The sequence below is a fragment of the Chelonia mydas genome, chromosome 10 (assembly GCF_015237465.2).
Source record: "Chelonia mydas isolate rCheMyd1 chromosome 10, rCheMyd1.pri.v2, whole genome shotgun sequence".
Taxonomy (NCBI): Eukaryota; Metazoa; Chordata; order Testudines; family Cheloniidae; genus Chelonia; species Chelonia mydas.
In genome coordinates, this window is record NC_051250.2 from 50,165,822 (window position 1) to 50,191,096 (window position 25,275).

The 25,275-nt window shown below is 39.8% G+C and overlaps 2 protein-coding genes across 5 annotated transcripts in view; one reads left to right on the forward strand and one right to left on the reverse strand.

Annotated features, from left to right (window-relative positions):
• Positions 1–900: 900 nt before the first annotated feature.
• Positions 901–23,839, reverse strand: IDH3A (isocitrate dehydrogenase (NAD(+)) 3 catalytic subunit alpha). Of its 2 annotated transcripts, none has more exons than XM_037910723.2 (11): positions 23,586–23,839; positions 19,583–19,621; positions 17,326–17,409; positions 14,000–14,114; positions 11,781–11,968; positions 11,387–11,520; positions 9,705–9,807; positions 9,562–9,626; positions 6,339–6,423; positions 5,502–5,654; positions 901–2,632 (listed from the first exon to the last, which is right to left on the reverse strand). In XM_037910723.2, exons 1-11 carry the CDS (start codon positions 23,610–23,612, stop codon positions 2,549–2,551), a joined length of 1,077 nt encoding a protein of 358 aa, XP_037766651.1. In that variant the 5' UTR covers positions 23,613–23,839; the 3' UTR covers positions 901–2,548. The 2 variants fall into 2 exon arrangements, with proteins under 2 accessions (XP_037766651.1, XP_037766650.1); XM_037910722.2 differs by having other exon boundaries at positions 19,559–19,621; positions 23,586–23,811.
• Positions 23,840–24,263: 424 nt separating this feature from the next.
• CIB2 (calcium and integrin binding family member 2) overlaps positions 24,264–25,275 on the forward strand; it is a 123,118-nt gene continuing 122,106 nt past the window's right edge. For all 3 annotated transcript variants that reach the window (XR_005227194.2, XM_007068342.3, XM_043523574.1), the window contains exon 1: positions 24,264–24,502. The gene's annotated coding sequence lies outside the window, so the exon portion shown is untranslated. The remainder of the gene's footprint in view (positions 24,503–25,275) is intronic.

Sequence of the window (25,275 nt, forward strand, 5' to 3'; positions counted from 1 at the left end):
CATAGTGACTAGAAACAATCAGTTCAATTCACTAATTACAGATACCTCCTTTGTTTAATAAATCAGTTCATTTTAAATGCAAAACATGTTTTGACGAGAGAAAAAGTTTGTACCCAGCACATAATGTAGTTTAATAAAAAAAAAATTTAAATGCTGTTTGTGCATTTAATTGAATTTGGATTTCCATCTAAATAAATCTTGACACAAATTGCAAGTAAAAATTTAAGAATCTGATTAAATTAAACTATGTAATTGTTTAAGTATACAGCTAGTGTATCCTCCTGCTTAGCAAAAAGAAGGAAGTTTAGAGTAAAAGGTTCTATTTAATTGCGAATCATTGTTTTAATGGTTACCAACAAGAATCACCCTTTCTTATAACTGAAGTACTAACGCAAAACAATTAAAATCAGTGATTTAAATCAATCAATCCTGTGCTGATAACAAGCCGGAAAACTAACTGTAATACCAGTCATCTTGAAGTTTTCCATCTATTTGCAGCACTTTGCAAAATGCTTACTGCTAGGATTTTGAGGTGTGTGTGTTTGGCAACTATGTCCCAACAACAACATTTGCTTTAAACACGCGCTTGTTAAGAGTTTGAAATCTTATTTATATATTAGATCTTTACAAACCTGTGGTACACCACCTCCTCCCCACCAAACCAAATTGCTTAAAGAGCCTGATTTTGATATCTGGTCCTTATCAAATGGAAGATAGCACCATCTGAAGTGGAAGTTCTACAAAAAGTTTGTCCTTTACTGAAAATCATGTTACAGCAAGTAAGAAAACATGCTCAACTGTACCTCCTCTATACATAACTGATATTTGCAATAAGATGTATCTACTCAAAGCATTAAACAAGTCAGCAGCCTAGGCTTATAAAAAACACAACAAATGGTATGACTTTGGGAAGTCTTTATTTTCTCACTTTGTGCGTAAACGTAACTCAGTTGCTTACTTAGCATAAATACAAATGAATCAAGGGAGCAGCAACCACACCATGCACATTCAAATCAAGCTCAACCTCTGCTGTGGTACATCCAAGAGAAGAAAAATTACCTTTATCACTAGAAGCAGTTATGAATACACAAGAAAAAAAAAAAATCTTTGTCCCTATCCCTGCCATAGGATAGCAGAAGTATAACAAAAGCTGGGATGCTTATTTTGCAGGGGAAAATGAAGTGACTTTGCATTGCTCGGTTTTGCTTTGGAAACCACCAAACTGAATAAGGAAATAAGTGAAATTAGTGGCATGGGACCTATAGACAGAATTAAGCTGAATACAGTTGGGGTACAGATCAGAACCATTAGCAGGAAATTTGATTTATACGTATGTTAAAGGTTGTAGGGATGGAGCTATTCTAAGACATTTAGGTCAGTATCTGTCATGTGTGTCCATTATATCACTATATGGAGATGAGAAGAGGACTTAATTTCATGGTCTTTGCTAGGCTTAGTGAGCAAATGCCTGGAAACCTCATATCCACCCATATAGTGAAGACAGATTATAGGTTCCAGAAATATTAAGCATCAGAACCAAAATTATAGATCATTGTACAAGAGGATACCCAGTTTCAAGCTCTGTAGCAATCCCTTGTTATCTCGTCGGTTACATTCAGAATTTGAGGAAGTTACTAATCAATACATTTAAACATCAAAACAGACAATACAATACATAAAAACAAAGTACAACAGAAAAACTGTAGTACAAAGCTACAGAAAATTTATATTTCCGCCTGACAATACAGAGTGGAATTCAAGGAATTTTATCATCTACTCATTAGGAGAAATTTATTGTAAAATAAGTAAGAGTCTTCCTCTCAGAGCCACCTTACAAGAATATTTGGATACGTAGGTTTGTAAGATTTTACTTTACTAGTATTATTTCTCACATCTGTTTTGATGCCTTGATTTTTATACAGAAACATATTTTAAGAGAGATTAAATATCTGTAGGGTTTTAAGTCTTTATTCATGCATTTAGAGAACTTTTTGTTTTTCCTGGAACATCACAGCACCTTAAAGTGTCTCTTCATTGCTTTTGATACAACATTCCTAGTAAGTTTCATACCCGTTTGTTTACAAAAGTGTCTTCTTGTGCTATTTTAAGGCCGAAAAGCCTATTTTGTTCCATTCTAAGACCAATAAAATAGATTTTAAGCTTTCTTTAAAAGGTGCTTTTATAATCATGATAATTCAGTCATCTTGATATTTACAGCAAGTCTTTTGAGAAGTAAAAACCACTTAATTGAAATGTAAAATGGTAAACAATTCCAAGTGAAACAATAAAGGAATCCACTTATACAAAAAAATGTCACCAGAGACGAGTAATAAATAAAACAAAGCACTTGGAAAAAGTCCACTGAAAGCAGGCACAAATGTTATTTGTATCCATTTGGGCTAAATTTATTAACAAAATGGCCCCATCTAAAAAGTTTGCTCTCTCTCGAGCTAGGCAAACCAAATGTATATGAACTGCAGATGACTATATAATGTATTTGTAATGTGTCCATTTGGAGTGATTGCAACATTAGTGATATGAGGAAACTTTAGTCAATATCCTGTACTCTGCGACAGATCTCTGCTGTGTAGTCCGAACACTTGGCATTACCTCCCAAATCTTTTGTTAGGACCTGAGAGAGAAAAAAATAGACATTTTAATTAAAAAATGTAATCTGAGTATTGCAGCTTCTAAATTAATTTTACATTCTGAACACAGAGTATGTAGTATTATGTATGCAAGGGAACAATGTTAACTGTCCAACATTTTCTGTACTGCAACAATTTTAATAGAAATGAGCTTGCAAATTGCAGCATGTACAGAAGGCAAATTCAAACAGCAAATTTTCATCACAGTAGTAGGTTATCACATGTTAAGACTTTAGCATCATCATTATGCTGGATAGCCATCTGTCTTGGATGGTTTAGACACAACAAATCCTGCACCTTAGCGGGGGTTAGACTAGATGACCCTTGCCGTTCCTTCTAACCCTGTGGTTCTATGATTAGTGATTTTATCTTTATTCATAATTTAGCTGGAAATACTGCCTAAACATATTTAGCTAAAACTGTTGTAAGTCCTCTGGTTTCCTAGCTGCACAGTAAAACAGCTCCCAACTATTATAACTTCATATTTCCAGGAGTTAGCTTTCTGAAGTTTTTTTGGGAGCTGAAGTTTTATATGCTTAGGTTTAGGGCAAAGATGAGTAATTCTTACACAATGAAACTTCTGCAGGATTTTATTTATTTATAAATAACAACCACACAACAGCAGCATAAATATAGAAGTTGAAACTTAGCATGTTAATAGTCCTTGAGGAGTGTAGCGAGGAGGCGTGGCTTCCCTTAGAGGCGGATGTGGAGGGAATGCAGCAAGCCGCCTGGTGGGTGGAACCAGGAGGGCTACACCCCATACGTTGGAAGCAGAGGGGCGGGACAGGAAGAGGAAGTATAAAAGCCTAGTTTAGCAACTCAGTTGAGAAGGAACTGCTGAGAGAGACAGACACTTCTCCCTTGCTGCTGGAGTGGGATGCTAAGGAGAATTGCTGCTACTCTGAGGACCTGCACAAGCTTCCAGAGAGCTCTGCCACACCCGATGCTGAGGAGCTACTACCAAGGGTGAGAGTAGGAAGCAGCCGTGGGGAACCAGACTATTGTCTGGCAGTGGTACTGCTAGAAGCACGGTGAGCATGTTGCGGGTGGATTCCCCACTGACTCTGGGCTGGGATGCGGTGGAGCTGGGCAGACCCGCGTCCCACTACCCCTGGGGTGGGCAGTACTCCCTCTCCTTAAGCCAGGAGGCCTGCGCTCCTCAGGCTCGCCCCTGTCTGAGCCCCATAGACTGTGCTTGGTGCTACAGCTCTGTCTGACTGCAGGCCAGAGCCCAGACTGCTTGTGGCCCTGTCCTGCTTGAAGGCTGTGGCCTACTGAGTACCACTAATTCCCCCTTTCCTTATTTTTGAGAGTACTCTAGCAGACCAGACTGCATGGAGGCGTGGCCTCCCCCAGAGGCAGACTCGGAGGGATGGCCACGCCAACTTTCAAGGAGCAAGCTCTATAATTGGAGAGGGGAAGAATGCAAAAAGTTAAATGATGGGAAAAGCTGCTGAATAGGTACAATGGACATCTGTTCAAATTTTTAGTCTTACTACCCTTGTGATGGCAAAATATGGGATAATAGCACTGTCTGGCCCCTTTGATAAGGCATGATAATGGGGCAATTTGCATGATAGAGACTAATGTCTCAGACATACAGCAAGATCTTAAGAGTGTGTATGGAAGGACATGAAGGCACAAGAGATGACAATTTATAATTTTTGTGTTTTGTCTTTTGTCATTTTCACTATACAATTTTTAAATGAAAGAGGAGTTCTCTGCATTGTGAGCATATATATCCATCACATAGTGAGCCAGTAGCAAACTAATACTTGTTCTGTCAACCCTTGTGTTACTGATCTACAGATAAAGGACTTCCACTCCATATAGTATATCTGGAGCTTTTCAGAAACATTTCGTTGTAATTTAAATTGGATTTTTAAGTGTCTATGTACAGTATGGCAGCCACCACAAATAGGCCAGTTATAAAATGAAAAGATGTTCATTTTATCTTGTTCAATATTTGCATAAAAATCCACTTATGAGGAATTACAAAGCACCCTCCCATGCTCCTGGACCAAAGAATTTCACCAGTGTGGCTAAGTAATGTTCCTTTTTTAAAGCACAATCTTTAGAATCCACCCACCTACATTTTAAAAAGATGAAAGCCAAGATGGCAGTGAAGAGTTGGTAAGGCTCAACTTCTGGAAACATGAATTCAAATTTTACTCAAGTTACAAGTGAAAATCAATTTAGTGGCCTCCAAATCTTATGCAGTTAGTATCTAAGAGAAGCCATGCACACAACTGAGCAAAATCTAGCTTGTGTGTCCAATTCTGGCCTCGTTTACACCCATGTAACCCTACCAAGTCAATGAGGTTGTAGGGAAGAAGTTTAGAAAAGACCTGAGTCCAAAATGGAAACAAAGGCGGTATAGGTCAGGAATGAAATGTTTTGGGAAAGTTATGTGATGAAACCTTTACCAGACATACAGATGCTAGATTCAACCAGAGATAGGAAAATCAATTCCTTCACCTTCTTGAGTACCAAATATACACACAGAAAGAATTTGTATTTTATAATTTAGATTCCATGGGGGCCAACTAAGCAGACTCCTCCGTTGTGCATACAGGAGCCAGGCCCAATCTCAGCTCTAGGACTTCATAAGCAGAGTCTGTCCCAACATGAGGGTGGAGACACACTCAGGGGGTGCTAGTGCTCTTTTCAGAGAGCTGAATCTACAAGTCCCCCAGCATTTCCCAAGGCAGTGTGCCCACTGCTGCTGAGACAGCGAGCCTCTGCATCCTCCTCATAATCTGTAGGTTAGGCTTTGGTGTTCTATATTAATTATTGTAGAGGTATGAAAAGTGATAAGGTCGATACTTTGTCTGTAAACCCTGAGAATACCTTTCTAGCTTTAATTGTTTCAAAACATGCAGTCTCGATTTTTGTGGCATATTCGTGCAGTCCCATGTGACGCAGCATCATCACAGCACTCAGAAGAAGGGCAGTTGGATTTGCTAAATCTTTTCCTGCAATGTCTGGTGCTGTTCCATGAACCTACAGATAAAAATGAAATTATCTATATTATGAAGTCAATATATCAAGCATCTAGTGTCTGTTTTGTTATCTAAAGTAATTTAGACAATTGAAAAATTAATCTGAGTTAAATTTGAAATAACTTACAATATTAATTCTTTTGAACAAAGCGTATTCATCCAATAAGTATAAAAAACCATAATAGTTTAAGGTGGGGGTGGGGAAAGAGTTTCAAAGACAAAGAAAGGGGAATTAATTCTGCTTTCCAATTCCCAGTGCAAGCAAATGGGAATTGGACACCTAACTCCTCTGTACTTTTCAAAGTCTTTCCCCTAAAAATCCAGAGGACATGGATATCCTAAAAGATGTCCCTGACAACTAAAAATTATTCAAGATCCTTTCTAAAATAGGTGAATAAATATTACGATTCCTGTAAAACTCTTATATTTGAAATCTTGGTTTAAAACACCGCACTGACTGCATTATTTCCTTGACTGTTAAAAGCCACTTGAAATAACTAATCATTTTAACAGTAACATTTCCTTTTATGCAGAATTTAAGTAAGCTTCACAATTAAAGCAGTCAGACATTTTGCAGAGAATGTATTTCAGTAATGGCTACAGGATATCTTGTAGCTTTAGCTTTCTAGGCAAAGTTATTAAAATTATTAGTTACTAAAATTTCCTCTTGCAAAAGAGATCTTACAGATTCAAAGATTGCGATTCCATTAGCTCCAATGTTTCCGCTTGGTGTTACTCCAAGGCCCCCAATCAATCCGGCACACAAGTCACTGGAAGAAAAAATTCTTCATATAAGTTACAAAGGTACAACCTCCTACCCAAAAGGTATAAAGAGATTTTAATAGTTTATTCCATATTAATAAAACAAAATTTAGCTGCCAACACAGCCAGTGGTTAATGTGTTTAACCCTGTGGCAAAAAGAACATGTAATAAGTTAGCTATACTACAGCAGCGTGTCTGAAGATGAGCAGGACTACTAGACCAACAAAAACAGTTTAATGAGAAAGATGACAGGGGAACTTCAAATTCCAGGATAGAGCTTACCAAAATGATAGGGCAAGGTGGAAAATACTATAAACTTGCATACAGCAGAAGAAAGTTTGGACAGCCAATCAGCACAATAAAAAAGATACCATTACAAATCTCAAAAAAAAAAAAAATCAGAAATATCAGTTGAGGGGTTTTATGTAATTATTTGGAGGTCCTTCAAAGTATAATCCAACATTTTCCCCAAGAAATTACAGATATTTCCTATAAGAGCTGCCTATAACAAGGCCAGAACTTTGCTCACAAGAAATCTGAATTACTAACAACTATTATGCAAAACTGAAGGAAACAGGTGTTAAGTGACGCAGGATTGCTTTGCTACTTCATTACCGAACAGCCTACATGATCTGTGAAAGAATTAAAGAAAGCAACACAAAAAATCTGACTTTAGCGGGATTACCTCCAAGATCAATATGAGCAAGGACTAAGCCAATAAGTGCCCATAAAACACCTTCCTGAAAGGGGAAGACATTAAACAAGCATCATTAAATGTTGATATTTAGAAAACTATTCAAGACCCACTTTTATACTAATGCCTACAAGAAATCAGCCACCCAATAAGTGCTAAACAAACAGGAAGTGGGGAATGCATCCAATGAAGCAAGCTGTAGCTCACAAAAGCTTACGCTTGTTAGTCTCTAAGGTGCCACAAGTACTCTTTTCTTTTTGCGGATACAGACTAACATGGCTGCTACTCTGAAACCAGTCTATATAACCGTTTTTTAAATGTAAAATAAAGGGAATAGCTTTGCTTGTATGTTGTATCCCCCTCCTCCATCCTTTGTTTGTCACTTTAGGCATTACACACTTCAAGGTAGGGAATGTCGTCCAATATCTGTTCAGATGGTAGAACGTTTTGGGCACTGTCATAAGGCACTTTCAAAAAGCCATAGGAGCAGAGAGGCAGTTTACAGGGAAGGGAGTGTGTTGGGGCCACCTATCTTTATGAAGAAACCCTCCTTTATCAAAACTGAGCACAAATGTAAAACGTTTTAAGGAACTTTCATTAGAACTCAAATTGGCGGGGAAATCTATATTAGGGTAAAAAGAACATAAGCAACAATGTGGAGGAGAATCAAACTAGGATGCCAGCTAAACATCAGGAAAGTAAGCGGAGCTATCAGGCAGAACTTTCAACAGCAACTACAGAGAAAACACTACCAGCTGTTAAAGCACATAGTTAGTTTGAGCTCTATATTTTGTTCAACCAGAAGGTGATTAGGGAATACAGTAGCAAAGGAAGAATGGTGTGCTTCTGGGTACCGAAAGGAGAGCTGCTTGTTGAGCTAAGTGGTCTTTTCCCTATTATCTGTACAGACTGTGAAAGATGATTCTACAATGAATTAGTTCACAATGGTATTTATACCAGATTTACTCAACTGCAACAGCCAAAAGCCACTTCGTCATTGCAGGGGGACGCCAAGAGCCACAAAAAGAATTAAACCTATTTAAAATGCAAAAATGTCTGTAACAAACATTGTAAATTAAGGAATTCATTCATCTACACAGCTAAAGCAAAACTACAGTCAGAGCAGTACTAGGATCCATGGAGGGACCCTTAGTTTAAAACCTGATACCAATTCCGAGAAATCGGACTACTGGCACCTGTGTGGGTATTTCTGTTCTTCCTGAGGCAACGGCCACCCAACAATCAAGACCTCATGGCCCACAACCACAACGGTATATAGGCTTCTGACTTCCATTGATTTCAATGGAAGTTAGGAGCCTAAACACCTGTGTGAATCTGAGCCCATGAGATTCCTTTCTTAACTTTAGAAGAGAACCAATACAAGGCTATGAAACCACATGCAGCTCAAATAGCAACAATCTGAGAAATCCCTGCAATCCTAGGATTTTATCTCCATGTATTTTACATACACACTGTTTTTAAAATAATTTTCATTTATTTATCTTATCTAATGATTGGTAAGGAGTTTAAAATTCTCCATTCAGTGTTTTGCACTTTACTGTATGTCAGTTGTAGTTTAGAAAATCTGTAGTTCTAAAGTGCATGCACATGAGTACATATTCCACCCACAAATGGAAGTAAGCTATTCTGTACTAAACCTCTCTCTTTTCCAAGACTTTTGGGGTGGGAGTGTGCACTGGGGGCTGTGACTGGAGTGGGTTCCCTCCCTCTCCACCACCTTCCTGGTTTTGGGGTGACTGCAGTTATTTATTTGTATTAGGATCACATATTAAAATACATTCTAACATCCAGAACCGTAGAAAGGTACTCTTTTAAAGTTTGGCCTGAATCAAAATAAGATAAACATTTTAGGATTTCCTGGATGATACAAGAGAAGCAAGGACCAAATTCTTAGTTATATGCACACACATTTAAGACTTCAGATTAAAGACACTAGTTTTTGCTACGTGATTAGAACAGCATCAAATTCAATTAAGTAAATGTTTTATGGCAAATGGGTCTCGCAGTTGACTTCACAAGTCAAATTAATTGTTTTGATGGCAGTATGCTACTGACAATATTCCTCAAAAACAAAGTTGTCTGAGAAACAGTAACTGAAGGTACCTTAGTAAGTATTTTACAGATGTTCATTTCACACACATCCTTCCATTTTTATATCTGAATCACATTTACATGGTATATGGACAAACACCATCCCTTCTGATGCCATGAAGCACAGCCTCATCATACAGCTCCCTCGATACTAAGATATTCTGTGTTGGTTCTCAATTGTGGCTTTTTTTTTCTAGGATTGAGAATCTGAAAGGGTTATGTTTTAACCTTCTGTATGCTGAAAACAGACACCCACTTGCCTAACATTTAATCTGAACGGTAATCTTGAAAGTGATGGTATTTTAAGGGTTAAATTATAACCAGCTCACTTCTGCTTACCTCAGGATGTCACCGTACAGGTTTGGCATAACAAGCACATCAAACTGTGATGGATCCTGTACCATCTAGGAAGAAAACTGTTTTAATTTTAAGGTCATGTTTTGTAACTATAAAAAGCTGGATATAATGGATTAGGTACTCACATTCAGACACACAGTATCAAGGTACATTTCATTAAATTTAATATCTTTATAGTTTTCTGCAGCTTCCCTGCATTTTCTCAGAAAAAGCCCATCGGACATTCGCCTGCAATTAGACAAAGAGAAGAATGTTACAGAGCATGGCTGAGTAAACAAGTTTTAAAAAGCAACTGCATCAAGGTAAGTATGGATGCACCTCTGGAAACAAATAAATAGAAAAATATAGGCCAGATTCTCACTGGAGATACACTGGGGAACCCAAAGGTGGCTTTTCACCTCCTGGTTTGTGGGATCAGCCAAGAGCTGATTCAACTGTTGGAACAAATTAGGGCAATTTCTAATTTGGGCTGGCCTGTAATGGCCCCCCAGGGGCAGGAAATTGCCAGAGAGAAGTATGTTTGACCATGGCCCACTCCTGCATCCAACACTCCCCCAATGTGCACGTACGAAAAGGATGGCGCAGAGTTGGCTCTGCCAGCCTTAGACCACTTGGGGATTCCCCTCACAAGGGGGGGAATTCCCAGCTGCCTGGTTAAAGCAGCTATAAGGCTGTTTTATGTCATGACAAATCAGCCTCACCAGAAGCCAAGATCTGGCCCTAAAAGTCTAATTTAGCAATAGAGCAAAAAATTACTTCACACATTAACTTTTCTGATTTCATTGCTTTAAAAACCTTCTTACAATTTACCATACGTTCAGAGCAAAGTCTTTGTCCTTATCTTTGGACAGCAAAGGTTTGTTTTATTTTAATATATACGTCGAACTTCTCAATGCTTACTTTACAGAATGAAAGCTAGGTTGTCAGAACCCAGAAAACTGATCTGAACTGACACCTCAATGAGTTAAACTGCACTTGTCAATTGCATTAAAGACAGAAGTGAGACTGACAAAGTAAACCAGAAATTAGATCTGGAAAAGTACATCCTCCCAACAAGCACATTTTGTATTATGCAAGTGTTTTTTGGCCAGAACACTTTAATATCCATCTATGGTATGCACTACATAAGACCAACAAAAGTGACACTTTTGTAATTAAAGCCTGAGTATATAAAAACAGGCAAAGAAGTGTCATGCAATTCCATACATACTGTGGCTCAATTCTGAGGCTTATTGTGAAGTGCTTTGAAATCCTTGGGTGAAAGTCAGTCTACAACACTGTAGTTGTGCCACTGTAGCCCAGAAGCTTCCTATGGAAGGGGTTTTTCCATTGTAGTAGGTAATCCACCTCTTCAAGAGGTGGTAGCTACGACAATGGAAGAATTCTGCTGTGAACTTAACCACGTCTTCTACTGGGGGTTAGGCTGGCCTAACTATGTTGCACAGGGTGAAAAATTTTTCACAGCCGTGAGCAACAAAGCTAGGTTGATCTAATTTTTAAGTGTAGAGCAGGCCTATATGTGCAAGTTTCACTTTTAGCGTTTTTTATTCTTAAGTTTACTATTAAAATAGGTAAGAGTACAGAAAGAAGGAGCATACTAACTTGTCAGTGATTTGAGTATGTAACTAATGCAGTCCCACCAACACTGGGTCAATTTTCCCCATGTTGCTTATGGTTTTCCCCAATAGCATTAATGGGTGTTACACATCAGAGGGAGATTTCACAAGTTACTTTGCATCTTGAAAACCTCAAAATCCATAGTTTTTAAATCCATTCGTAAGAGTTTATTACTTTGATGTCAACATACATAATGTTTGCTTTGTGCACTGCAGTAACATAGCTTCTATGATTGTTTCTGGCATACTCGAAAGCAAATTCAGCAATACGTTTGCTTGCTTCTTCTGTGATGAGTTTGATACTCTGTACAACACCATCAACAATCTGAAAAAGACAATTATCACAAGTTAAAACTTAAGCTGATTTATAAAGCAGGAGTTGATAGTGTGGAGATTTGGAAAGCATCATATAATTCTGATGGGCAAGTATCTGCAAAGCACTGTACACAAGGCATTTCACATTAAAAATAAATTCTGAATCAGAGTTAATTTAAAAAAAAAATTTCCTAATTTTGACATACAAGTTTGCAATTTGCAGAGAAAAGAAAACCCTGCCAGAAAATTAACTGTTTCCCAATAACATACCACATGCTCAATTCCACTGTATTCTCCTTCTGTGTTCTCTCGAATTGTGACAATATTTACATCTGTGTAAGGTGTTTTGTATCCTTCAATCGAGACACAGGGACGAATATTTGCATAAAGATCAAAGGTTTTACGCAGCAGCAGATTCATCGAAGGGTGCCCAGCAGCTATGGGTGTTTTTAAAGGTCCTATAATACACAACAGGAATGAGTGAGAGAGAAAAGCACCAATTTAGAGTTTAAATTCACTATAACCATCGGAGATAGGTCTAGGCACAGTCTCATGGGAGACCTGGGTTCCCTTGTTAGGGTCTTGTGTTGACTAGAGCTGAAAGGCTGAAGAACTCTCCCTCTAGACCATTAAAGAGTGAAGTTATTCTGCTGTTTAAGAGCTAATTGGTGACCCCTCTATTCATGTTGAGTAGCAATTAACACCACAAGCATTTTCACTGAATTCAATAGGACTACTTGGGGAGTAAGGTGTTACTCAATGAGAATAAGAAGGAATCACATTCTGGCTACGAAGTATTCCAGCAGCAGGGGAACCGGTTTGTGCTGTTTTAGATATGGGCTCCAGTTCAGGGTTCTATTAATAATAATATTCCCATCTCTAATAGTCCTCCTAGTGAACCCATGAAAAGTCTGACACTAAAGACTGAAGAGGTGGGTAAGGTAACATCTTTTAGTGGACCAACTTTTGGTGGGGAGAGAGACAAGCTTTCGAGCCTCCACAGAGCTCTCACTGACATGTGGCATGCGCCTTCGTTTGGGCTTTCACAAAATGTCACCCTGTAAGGGGGGGGTATACCTCCACTGAGACTAAAAGCATTAACCAAAGAGGGCTTAATTAATGTACCTGCAGGGTGGGTCAGGTTCAATTAAAGATGAGTCCCAGATGGGAAAGAGCTGAGTGGTTAATATAAAGAGGAAGACCAGAACAGAAGAGGGCTACAGGAAGAAAAGGGCAGAACTTAGAAATCCGTCTTGGAGGTATAGAGAGGTCTGATGGGCCAGGGAAGGACTTCAGGGCAGTAGAGGGAAGAGGAGACCTGGGGGAAGAGATGGTCTTGGGATCCTCTCCTAAGAACATCTGGTAAAGAACAAGGAGAGACATGGTGGAGCAACTCTGATAAAAGGGCAGGGACTAGATTTCCCAGAACAGACCCCTGGGAGGCATTTAACTGGGGAATGGAGTACAGGGAAAACTGAATAAAAAGGTCAAGCTCAAGGAGGGCAAAAGTTGGCTTACATTTATTTTTACATTACAATTATTCAGTTGAGATTTGTTGGGGGACTCCAAGCAAGGGACCCCTATGAGCCATGGCCCTAAAAAAAGGTGCACCTTGCAAGGTCATGGAGCTTAGGGAGATGGAAAAGGTGTGGCACCTGAGACAAATACAGGTACCCAAGGGGCCCAGGAAGGGGCTGTTGACAGGTTGAGGTAGAAAGAAACCCAGGGAGGCGGCAGGGGGCAGGTCAGAATTGACAGACCTTGCCTGCTCACTAAACAGTTCCTGAGCTGGAACCCAAAGGTGTACGAGGACCTGGGTTCCCTTGCCAGCTGCAAGGGAAGGTGGTGTCAAGCCCCCTTAAGGGAATATGGACTTTTGAAACCCTGAGATGAGCGTAAGGACCTCAGGGCCCAGAGCTGGGGGAGAAAGACCTGATGTAAGGACACTGGACTTTTGTTTGTTGGACTGTTCCTCTGGAAGGGGCACTATAAGTGACCTGGTCACAGGACTAAGTCATGAGAAGTGGCAGACCACTCGAGTTGGAGCAGCTGTTGGCAGGGAGCACCAGAGGAAGAAAGCCTGGTACACTGTGCCCAGTCACGAAGGGTAATGCCACCAGTGAGTCAACCCTTCAACGCACCCCAATTGCTATATTCATTCACTGAAATGCAATGCCATTTATGAAATGGTGTGGGTAGGTCTCACACAGGGAAACTCCAAGGATACTTACCTACACACTGGCTGATTCTGGCTAGGAACGTCCACTCATTAAATGAGAAAGCTACACTAAAAGTTGAAATAAAGGTCATGCTTTGAAGTTTCATATGACTGCTGTCATGCAGTTTGTACCCTAGAATTAGCCATTCTATTACGGTGTAGAGTACTTTGTCTTTTACATTGCCACACATACTTCCAAGAATATCCCACCCCACACACCCAGTACAAGCAACAGTTGCTTTTAATAGCTCAACATTAACCTCTGCAGTACCTTTCAGTCCCATCTTGTTTTTATCCATGGATTCTTTGGCATCTAGAGGAATCATCCACCTTCCTCCTGGTCCCTGGATAGCTGTAACATTTCTCTCTTCCCACTGAATAGGAGCCTAAACACATTTGTTCCACATTATCTTCTGTATTAGGAATTTTGTAAGCGTGTGTGTGCATATAATTACTTTGGGAGGTTTGAGCAAAATCCCTTTGGATTTGATTTTGCTCGAACCTCCCAAAGTAATTTATCTCAGAGCTGACAAGCATGGGATATTTCAGCCCAAAGAGAACTGTTTATAACCTCCTGTTTTCACATGCCTAACTCTTTAAAGGAAAATGTAACAAACTACTAAGGCACTATGAGATGCCTACTATAATATTTTTCCAGACTTATATCATTAGAACTACTTCCACCATGCTATCTACACTTTCAAGCTTGTGGTTTCCGTTTGGTGATCTCTCTCATGTTATTTTCAGAAATACAAAATAAATTTTAAAAGACTTTTAAAATTCAACTTTGTAATTAGGAGCTCTTGTTGATCCTGTTTAACAGACAGGAACAGATCTGACTGGGCTGCATGCCTAAATAGAATGCTGTGAATGTTCCAGCCAGTCCCACTCATCACCAGTGTCTTAATTTTCATTTACCTAGGGAATCTCCCTGTTACAAAAGGTTGCCACATGTTAATTTTTTTCAGGAAGGAGTGTAAGAGAAGAACAACATAACTGTATGCTATGCTCCTTAAATAACCACCATCTTTGAAACTGAACAAATTCTAGAGAATTTCCAGTAAATGTTAACATGCTTTTTTTTAAATCTTGAATGAGTTGATTTCCTGTCACGAGTAATCCAAACTAAACATTCCCTTTCCATCTCTCTCAGGTGTTAAATACAACAGTGATAAGTCTATTCCCTGCCTCTCAAAACTGAACTACACATGAGCTCTTTAATATGAAGTTATACCCCCTATAATTAAGAGTAGTTAATCTAAGCCAACTGTGGAAAAGGCTTGTAGTGGGAAGAAGAATTTTAAGGATAAACTCCTTTTGGTACCAATGATTGGGAACCATTTTAACTTACCAAGGTTATTTCAGAAGAGGTACATTTTGATTTTGTATGCATCTTCTCTTAAATTCTGAGTAAGTTCTCTGCATATGTACTATATCAATCTTTGCACATGTTAGGTTTCCATATTGCAAAGGTAAACAGTTTTAAAGTAGGGCTGTCAAGTAATTAAAAAAATTAATCGCAATTAATCGCTCTGTTAATAATAGAATACCATTTATTTAAATATTTGTGGATGTTTTCTACATTTTCAAATATATTTATTTCAATTACAACACAGAATACAAAGTATACAGTGCTCACTTTATTTTTGATTACAAATATTTGCACTGTAAAAAACAAATTGTATTTTTCAATTCACCTCATACAAATACTGTAGTGCAGTCTCTTTATCATGAAAGTTGAACTTACAAATGTAAAATTATGTACAAAAAAACCCCCTGCATTCAAAAATAAAACACTGTAAAACTTTAGCGCCTACAAGTCCAATCAGTCCTACTTCTTGTTCAGTCAATTGCTCAAACAGGTGTGTTTACATTTGCAGAAGATAATGCTGCCTGCTTCTTGTTTACAATGTTACCTGAAAGTGAGAACAGGTGTTTGCATGGCACTGTTGTACCTAGTGTCGCAAGATATTTACATGCCATATGCACTAAAGATTCATATGTGCCTTCATGCTTCAACCACCATTCCCGGGGACATGCGACCATGTTGATGACTGGTTCTGCTTGATAACCATTCAAAGGAGTGTAGACCAGTGCATGTTCATTTTCATAACCATGAGTCAGATGCCACCAGCAGAAGGTTTATTTTGTTTTTTGGTGGTTTGGGTTCTGTAGTTTCCACATCAGAGTGTTGCTCTTTTAAGACTTCAGAAAGCATGCTCCACACCTCATCCCTCTCAGATTTTGGAAGGCACTTCAGATTCTTAAATCTTGGGTTGAGTGCTGTAGCTATCTTTAGAAATTTTACACTGGTATCTTCTTTGCATTTTGTCAAATTTGCAGTGAAAGTGTTCTTAAAACGAACATATGCTGGGTCATCATCCAAGACTGCTATAACATGAAATATATGGCAGAATGTGGGTAAATCAGAGCAGGAGACATACAATTCTCCCTCAAGGAGTTCAGTCACAAGTTTAATTAATGCATTTTATTTTATTTTTTTTTAAAACAAGTGTCATCAGCATGGAAGCATGCCCACTGGAACAATGGCCAAAGCATGAAGAGGCCTATGATTCTTTAGCACATCTGGCACATAAATATCTTGCAATATCAGCTACAACAGTGCCATGCAAATGCCTGTTCTCACTTTCAGGTGGCATTGTAATTAAGTGGGCAGCATTATCTCTTGTAAATGTAAACAAACTTATTTTTCTTAGGAATTGGCTGAACAAGGAGTAGGACTGAGTGGACTTGTAGGCCCTGAAGTTTTACATTGTTTTGTTTTTGAGTGCAGTTATGTAACAAACCTACATTTGTAAGTTGCACTTTCATGATAAAGAAATTGCACAACAGTACTTGTATGAGATGAATTGAAAAATACTATTTCTTTATTTTTACAGTGCAAATATTTGTAATAAAAATATAAAGTGAGCACTGTATACTTTGTATTCTGTGTTGTAATTGAAACAGATATTTGAAAATGTAGAAAAACATCCAAGATATGTAATAAATTTCAGTTGGTATTCTATTGTTTTAACAGTGTGATTAATCGCAATTAATTTTTTTAATCACGGTTAATTTTTTTGAGTTAATCGCATGACTTAACTGCAATTAATTGATAGCCCTAGTTTAAAGCAATAGTGGATTAATTTCAGATACATTGCTAAGAACAAGCCAATGTTTTTAACATACGTTTTTCTTTTACTTGTATCCACAAATCAAAGTGGACAAAAAAATACCTTTCGATCAGTTGCTACATATTTACTCAATTAGATAATTATTTCACACAAAATATTGTAGCTTAAATTTCTAAGAATTAAAAACACAGTATTTGCTGTGAGCTTCCCATTCCTTTGCCCACGAAGTACAGGCTCTGTCCTGATACTGCAACCCTAACCACACTGTTATGTTATATACAGAGCTTCAGTATTTTTTCTTTTTTTGGCTAGAGATACAACCCAGACACTTGACAATTCGGTGAAAAATTCTGAAGTGGAACCCCCGCAAACTTAAACAGAAGTCACAAGTAAAATCCCTATGCAAACACTCACTTCAAGTTGTAATGTACATGACTAACAAGGCAAATGAATTGCTTACTTTAGCAGCATCAAAAATCTTCATAACAGCAGCAGAAATCTCCGGTCCTATGCCATCTCCTGGGATTAAAGTTACTGTCTGTACCTATGCAAGAAGTCAGATAGTACACCTCAGGAACATTGCATTCATCAGAGCATTTACAAGTGTTTTGGTGAAAATCAAGCTAGTTGCTAGAACAGAAAACAATCACTCAATTCCCAAAGTCACTTTAAAGATGGCACTGCACTAAAGAGGAGTGCAAGCAGGAAGTCTGTTTCCCAGACAAACAGCTTGCATAGTGTTCCAAAGAATCTACCTGGTGCCTCAGTCTTTCTGAAATACAGAAGAAGTGGCTAACTTAATTGAAAAGCAGCCTTGCTATTCACATTCCTCCCCAGTACAATACAGGTATTTATTTCTTCCTGGCACTTTGTACAGGACACAGCATTATCCAGTTATGTCATGTATACTAGGACCTATCCTACACTACATCAGGCTCCAGTCATGCTAAGTTATTCCTAGAGAAGATTTTGTTTGAAGGTTATTTTCTTAATTTTGTGAAGTCCAACATTCATTTTAAAAAAGCTTCTCTTATTTGGCTAACTTATTTTTAGCAAAATGAAGTTATTTTTCCACCATAACTTCTGCTGAGTTTCCCCAGCACTTTGTTTCTGATGTCATCCCTGAAGAAGAAGAAACTGACTGCACAGCTTGGACTCATCAGGTGTCTAGGGAAGTAAATGATCAAACTTGGTTTAAAGATCTAAGAACTGCTACTCCAGGTTTACTTTTACTATTCATTTTGAATCTCAAAAATAGGCGTTTAGTTTTCAGACCAACCTTCATAGGAGTCTTTTAATATCAATAGAAGCAGCCCCAGATACAATGTTATCTGAAAAAGCCCTGATTAGGATCACTGTGAAAACACAAAAGATGTTTCACAATTGGCCACACAAGATACAAAATATACATTGAAATGCTGAGTATCTGAATTTCTTTTGAATGAAACAGTCATTAAGGTTATCTATAAAGAAAAGAGAAAGTGGAGATTCAGAGAAAGGAAACAAACTAATGAGGATGTGAGGACTGCTATTTATAAGGCTCATCAGTAATGTTAAATACATAATTATTTGAATGTCTTCAAGAATTGCCATGTCCTCTGACACTTAGGCTGACTGCTCGGCTGTTATGCTTGTGTTTTCTTTCTCCCTCACTGATATAACTGGTTACATAGCAATGTGTGGCTGTAGTACACTCAAAAGTAGGATGTAAGATCCTGCATTAAGTCTGAAATGCTAACTCTAGTGTACCTGGAGCCTGAGGTGCAACACCCATTCTTAATTATTTCACTAATATACAAGCCATGGGCAACTTCTTGGTTTCTCTTTTTCCCAAATGTTTTATAACTCACAGTGCAGAGCTATAATGATAGCATTAAAAGCCAGTCTCTCCTGAAATGCACACCACCCATAAAAGAGTAGGCATAGCCTTGATACATACATCAGTCAGAGCATTCTTCAAAACCCTCTTTAAATGAGGCTTCAAGAGCATGCTTGTGTGCATTTTGTACATACACACAGAGGGTAAGAAACCCAAATATAAACAAATCACTTACAAAACAAGCTCAAGAGAAAAATCACACAATCATATTGTAAGCTAAAATGAAGCATTACAGAGGGACTTCAAAAGGACAGGTGTCTAGATATTCTAAAAGCAGCAGTTTTAAAATGTCAGTATTAATACCAGTATAAAAGTGTTTACAGAATTCTTTAAAGACTTCATAGGTATAGATTTGAATAAAGCTACAAGACATTTGCAAAACAGCAAGTAAGTCTACTGCTTATAGAAAAGTTTGCAAAATAAAAAGATGCTTAGAAGCTTCTCAACAACGTTGCCATTGAAGTTTCTGTAGCAGTTTCAGACGGTTGATTTCTAAGCCATCACTATCCTATTAATGTGACCCAATTATGTGATTTTTCCATGCAATTGCTATAATTTTTCATAAGCAGTTATTCAAATTATTAGTCTAAGAATATATGATTATTTTGAATGTGAAATTGTCAAAAGATATTGGTGCTAAAGTTAGTCAATAGAAATCCAACATGGCATAAGAGCATATGGCCATTGTACTTGCAGCTTATCTTTAAAAGTGTGTGGACAGTTAATATAGCAACCCTATCTTATTCAGTAAGTTGCCCTGTACTTTTATTGAGAAACTTCTCAAAAGAAAAAAAAAAAATACTATTATACTCACAGCACTACTAAAACATCTGGTCACCTGTTTTTGGTTTTTGAAAACTCCCAGCAACCGAGATACCTGTAAAAACAAAGTTATTTCAGAGTGGTAGCCATGTTAGTCTGTATCAGTAAAAACAACGAGGAGTCCTTGTGGTACCTTAGAGACTAACAAATGTATTTGGGCATAAGCTTTCGTGGGCTATAACCCACTTCATCAGATGCATGGAGTGGAAAATACAGTAAGCAGGGATAAATATACAGCACATGAAACTGCAGAACTGGAATTAATTTGCAAACTTGACACCATCAAATTAAGCCTGAATAAAGACGGGGAGTGGCTGGGTCACTACAAAAAATAATTTTCCCTCTGTTGATACTCACACCTTGTCAACTGTTGGGAATAAGCCACATCTACCCATATTGAATTCGCCTAATTAGCACTGACTTGGTAAGGCAACTCCCATCTTTTCATGTGCTGTATATTTATCCCTGCTTATTGTATTTTCCACTCCATGCATCTGATGAAGTAGGTTATAGCCCTCAAAAGCTTATGCCCAAATAAATCTGTTAGTCCCTAAATGCCACAAGGACTCCTCATTGTTTTTAAAGATATTTTAGTGTGTGAACAGAAAGCAAGACAATATTAATTTCTAATACTGCAGCAGGTTCGCATTTTATAGTACACTTATTTCAGGTCACATTTTATACTAGGAATATCTTTGCTAACATTAGTTGTCATACATTTAGTATATAAATATTTTCTTCAGATGACCAAAACTTTCAGTTTGCAAACATTTTAATTATTCTGTCTTGTATTTTCAAGAGTTTTAAATGTACACTCTGCTACCAACAAATATTTCTTCCATTCTTTATGAATTTTGACAACGAGCTTGTAATATATTGACTGAATGTTAGGAATAGAGTAAATTCCACCACAAACACTATGTGGATTTCGAAGTCTAAAATAAGAGAACTTTGGAGTCTCCATTAAATATTTGTCCTTGTGTCCAATAAGTGGTGAGAAAGAAATGTTTTATTATAGGAACAAAAATTTGTAGAGGCACAGTCCATGAAAGCCATGGAAACGAAGGGAACACACTCAGATATTACACTTTGGACCCAAAGATACAATAATTTTAGTTATATGGATAATGGTTGACTCACTTTTTTACGTTTATGGCTGTAGCGCCCAATAGCTCTAGTTAAGTACCAAGACCCCATTGTGCTAGGTACTGTGCACACACAGAATAAAAAGATGATCCCTGCCCCAAAGAGACAACAGATGGATACAGACAGGAAAGTACAAGGACACAATAAGACAAGAAGCTGAAGATGGAGAGCTGATACAAAGCTGCACAGAAACTTATAGCAAAATTTGTGACAAACAGAACAAGTCATGAAATATGAAAACACTGTCTTTACAAGTATTGAAAATTTACCCCAAGGATTTTCCTGCAAGATTTGATTAGTAGCAGCTTTCATGGCACTTAAATACCTGGGATAGGATTTTCAAAAGCACTCAGCATTGGTCTTACTACCATTGAAGCCCATGGCAGATTTACCTTCTGTAAATACCACTCTTGGCATTTTCATATCTGGATTGCATTCATGAATATGGTGGAATTTTAACTACAAGTCTGTTTTAAATGTGGTGATATTACTAGTAAAGTACCTGATGCAATGATATTTAGACAATTCTTAAGAAGGGTGTATACTAAAGAGATGCTTTTAGTTTGAAAACCAACTAGTTTATTATAACCCATTCTACCATATACAGTAAAAAGTTGTATATGGGCAGACTAAACTATAGATACATCATGTCATACTGAAGTAAGTACCAGTTGGAAGGACTGGATAAAGGACAGTCGGACACATTTCACCTGAAACTACTGTAACCTCCCACCATAGGTCTTTGACACTTACGCGGAGTTGGCATTAACATAACTGTATGACAAGGAGGACAGAGTATAGGCAAGATGATTAGAAATGATGTAGTTCTCATCTAGGATATTGTAATGAATGCTGTAGAAAAGTTAATTACAGCTAAGATTCATTCTGACCTGTAACTGAACATGCAACGTACAACGTCATAACAGCAAGCGCTGCATATCATAACAAGCTACACACTTGAGAGAGAAGCAGACACAACAGAAAGGTGAACTGGCTTAGCTACATAAACACCTGGGTGTCTTCATGGCATAGTTCTTGCCTGTGGTACCAAGGGAAACTCTGGAGACAAGTGAAAATTATAGACAGGGGACTGTATTATAGACCGCTAGTGTAGTATAGTGGTTGGAGCAAGGGACTGGGAATCAGACCTGTGTTTACTGGAAGTTCTGAGCTTGACAGAGGATTCACACACTGAAATTCTATAGCCTGTGTTATGTAGGGCCTTTGACTAGATGATCAGATTGCTCTGTTATGGCCTTAATTATGTTTCAATGAATCAGAACTGTTTTTGTCCAAATTAGTAAAAATTTAACAGAGGGCTCAAAGAGGTTGAATTTTTCAATGATTTGGCATATGCTATGTCGAGTGCAGGTCTGAAAGTAAAAGTTTATTGTTCGCTGGAAAATACTGAAAAGTATTGTTCACTATGTTGTGGACAGTAAGTGGATGCTATTAAGTATAGGCTAGGCATCTTTCAAGCAGAGCAGAGGAATTTTATTCTTGTTTATCCAACACAATTGACCATGTCTGTGGAACAGCTTCCAGAATAACTACCATTTTCAAAAAACAAAGTGTTGGTGGACACGAGTGCAGAGGACTGCTAGTTAGAATATAAATACAAAGTATTAAGAAGCTTGTTTTTTCCAGACTCCAGAATGAAAGAGATAAAATTAATTCATTGTGAAAGTGGTCCTATCATTAGGATCCATTTTTAGTCTAACTATAAAATATTAAATAAAAGGAGTATATGGGAGCAAGTTGTTAGTAGCTTATTCAAAAACACAAGTAACAGTAAATGCATTCAAAAATGCACATTACTGAGCTTCAGGAAAAGTTAATTATCTCCTGTTTTATTGCTAAAATATGAGGCACAGCAGGGATAAGATGAACTCTATTTGCATTGCTGCTAGTTTGAAGAATAAGGATTTTACTGCTGTTATGTGCAAACACCAATGTATGCAAATTTACAAGAAATAATCAGAATGTGCAATTTTCCTAGGTACAGCAGCCCTCAAAACATTTAACCTTGGTAAGAACCAAGTGTGTGTCCATGGACACCACCACCATGCTCAAGAAACCCCACACAATCCAAGTGTGGCAGCCTCTCAGAAAACCATTAGCTAATGGACACAAAGAGTACAGAACAGGACCTTGGCATGTAGTAGATAAAGAATGGGAAAGACTAATGTCAGTAACTTGAGAACAAATATCTTACAAATGTAAGTACTGTAAGACACAATCAGGAGGCGAAAGGAAAGCAAGTCCAGCTCAACAGGAAAGTAAGAATGTTCTTCCCAGTGCTAAAATAATTATGAAATAAAATATCCAACTTATTATTGTAAAGATCTGCAGTTGTGGGGAAGCAAGTAGCCGGGGTAGTTGCCTGGCTCCCTCTGTCCTCAGGGGGAGGCGTTACAGGACAGGAAGGAAAGGTCACCACTGTCCTAGCTCCCTCCATCCAGAGGAGCGGCGAGGGGATTCAAGGGCACTAAACAGGGTCTGCCTAGACTGAACCAAGGGCAGTGGCATTTGACTCCTCAGAACCGTGCACCCCACTGAGCAGCCAGGCCCGTTTCCCCCTCCCATCCGCCGGGCCTGCGGCTTCCCAGCTCCCTGCACCGGGGAGTCAAGGGCACGAGCAGGCCTGGGGCCCCGTTCCCCCAACTGCGGACACCTGGGGGCAGCAGGCGGAGGAGCAGTGCAGCGCGGGCACTGGGCCGCGCCCCCCGACACCCGGACAAGGCCCCCCACGCCCGGGAGCAGCCAGGGGAGCATCGGGACGCGAGAGGGCGGGGGTCCCTCCCCGGGATCCCAGCCCCCAAGGGGGGGAAGGGCCAAACCCCGGCAAGGGCAAGCACAGGGGACCCGCTTACCGTGGGCATCCATGCGGTGGCGGCCATGGCGACTCCTGCTCGGCTCTCCGGCTGCGCTGACAGACCCGGCCCCTCCCGCGCTCGCTCCCGCAGCTCAGGGGCCGGAACCGGCACGCGCAATAGCACCACCCCCGCCTCGGAGGACACGCCCACCAGCCGCCACTTGACCCGCCCAGCGCAACTCCGCCCGCCCCCGAGCGGGGCTGTCAGTCAGACAATGGATGATGCCCGCGTAGGGCTAGTGACGCTGCCTGCGGCCTCTCCAGCCAACGCCTGTCGCAGAGCCGGGGGAGGTTGGGTGTTCCCGCCCTTCCTGCGCACCCGGGCCCCCTGGCCACAGCCGCCGCAGTACAAAGAAATAAGGGCTCGGGGCAGGGCTGCTGGGCCTGCTCTCCCCTGACTCAGGGCATCAGTCCCACGAACCCCCCTCCCATCGCCTAGGCAGGGCGAGGGGCCCAGAGCGAGGCTGGGGGCTGAGGGGACAGGGCTCCGGAGGCACTCGTGGGGCGGACCGTGGGGGTAACCAGGGGTGGGAGCGCAGGGTGTTCTCCCGCATCAGCAGCAGCCGGATCGCACGGGGTGAGCAAGAGACGTTCAGCGGCCTGGCCGTAGAGAACGGCGGCCCTAGCCCGCAGCAACCCGCGCGGGGGCTCTGCGCAGGGGGCTTTGTCAAGTAGCACCCGCGACCTCCTCCGCCCCGCGCAAGGTGCAGCTGCAGTCAGAGAGCCTCTGCCCCGTGGAGCGGGCCCAGGCGGTGCCGGACTGCTATGGGCTGTGAGAGACCAGGGCCAGGCTCAGGGATTTGCTGCGTTGCCATCTGCTGTGACTTTATTGCAAACCTCACAACAGCTGGTCTTTGTCTCCTGGAGTCAGCTCATTACCACAAAATCTCCGCTTTCATTTAAAACAACAAAAAAGTGAGTTTCCAGCCTTCCTGGGTGTGAGAAAAGTTTGAAAACACAAGTCCTACGGGGTCCCAATCCAGACAGCACACAAAAACAATCCAAATGTATTTTTTAAACTTCATAATTTTTAAGACACTCTCAATATTAAGTTTCAGAGTAACAGCCGTGTTAGTCTGTATTCGCAAAAAGAAAAAGAGTACTTGTGGCACCTTAGAGACTAACCAATTTATTTGAGCATGAGCTTTCGTGAGCTACAGCTCACTTTCGAAAGCTTATGTTCAGATAAATTGGTTAGTCTCTAAGGTGCCACAAGTACTCCTTTTCTTTTTTCTCAATATTAAGGGGCCTAACTTGGGGTTTGAATGGTGGTTGTTGGGCATACCAGATAGCAGCACTACTCAGCCTTGCACATGGTCCCTGTGAAAGGCCCTGAGCTAGGGTTTAACCATGGGTAAGGCTCTGTTTAAATCACCATTTGACAGACTGTATGGAAATTGTTAAATTAGTCTAACGATGTGGGGGTTTTTTCAGACAGTGGGGAGTCAGGAGTGGGGATTCCACCTTCTGCCTTACTGTTGTTGAAAGAATCACTGCATTGGGCAAATTCAGCTGCTTGTAGGGAGTTAGCTTTCCTGCCAGCCAGCAGGAAAAATGGGGTGGTACTGTATGGACAACATGTAATGATTAGGAGCCCCTGCCTGCCGCCTGGCCCACCCCACAATGACCCTTGGCAAGGAACCGAGCCTGGGATCCACCACTTGGAACATGAACAGCTGTGTGAAGAG

Coding starts and splice junctions, on each gene's coding strand:
- IDH3A (XM_037910722.2), bottom strand. CDS start 23,612: ATGGCCGCCACCGCATGGATGCCCACG. Junction 19,622..23,585: donor CCACCGCATGGATGCCCACG/GTAAGCGGGTCC, acceptor TTGTTTTTACAG/GTATCTCGGTTGCTGGGAGT. Junction 11,521..11,780: donor ACAGTGGAATTGAGCATGTG/GTATGTTATTGG, acceptor TGTCTTTTTCAG/ATTGTTGATGGTGTTGTACA.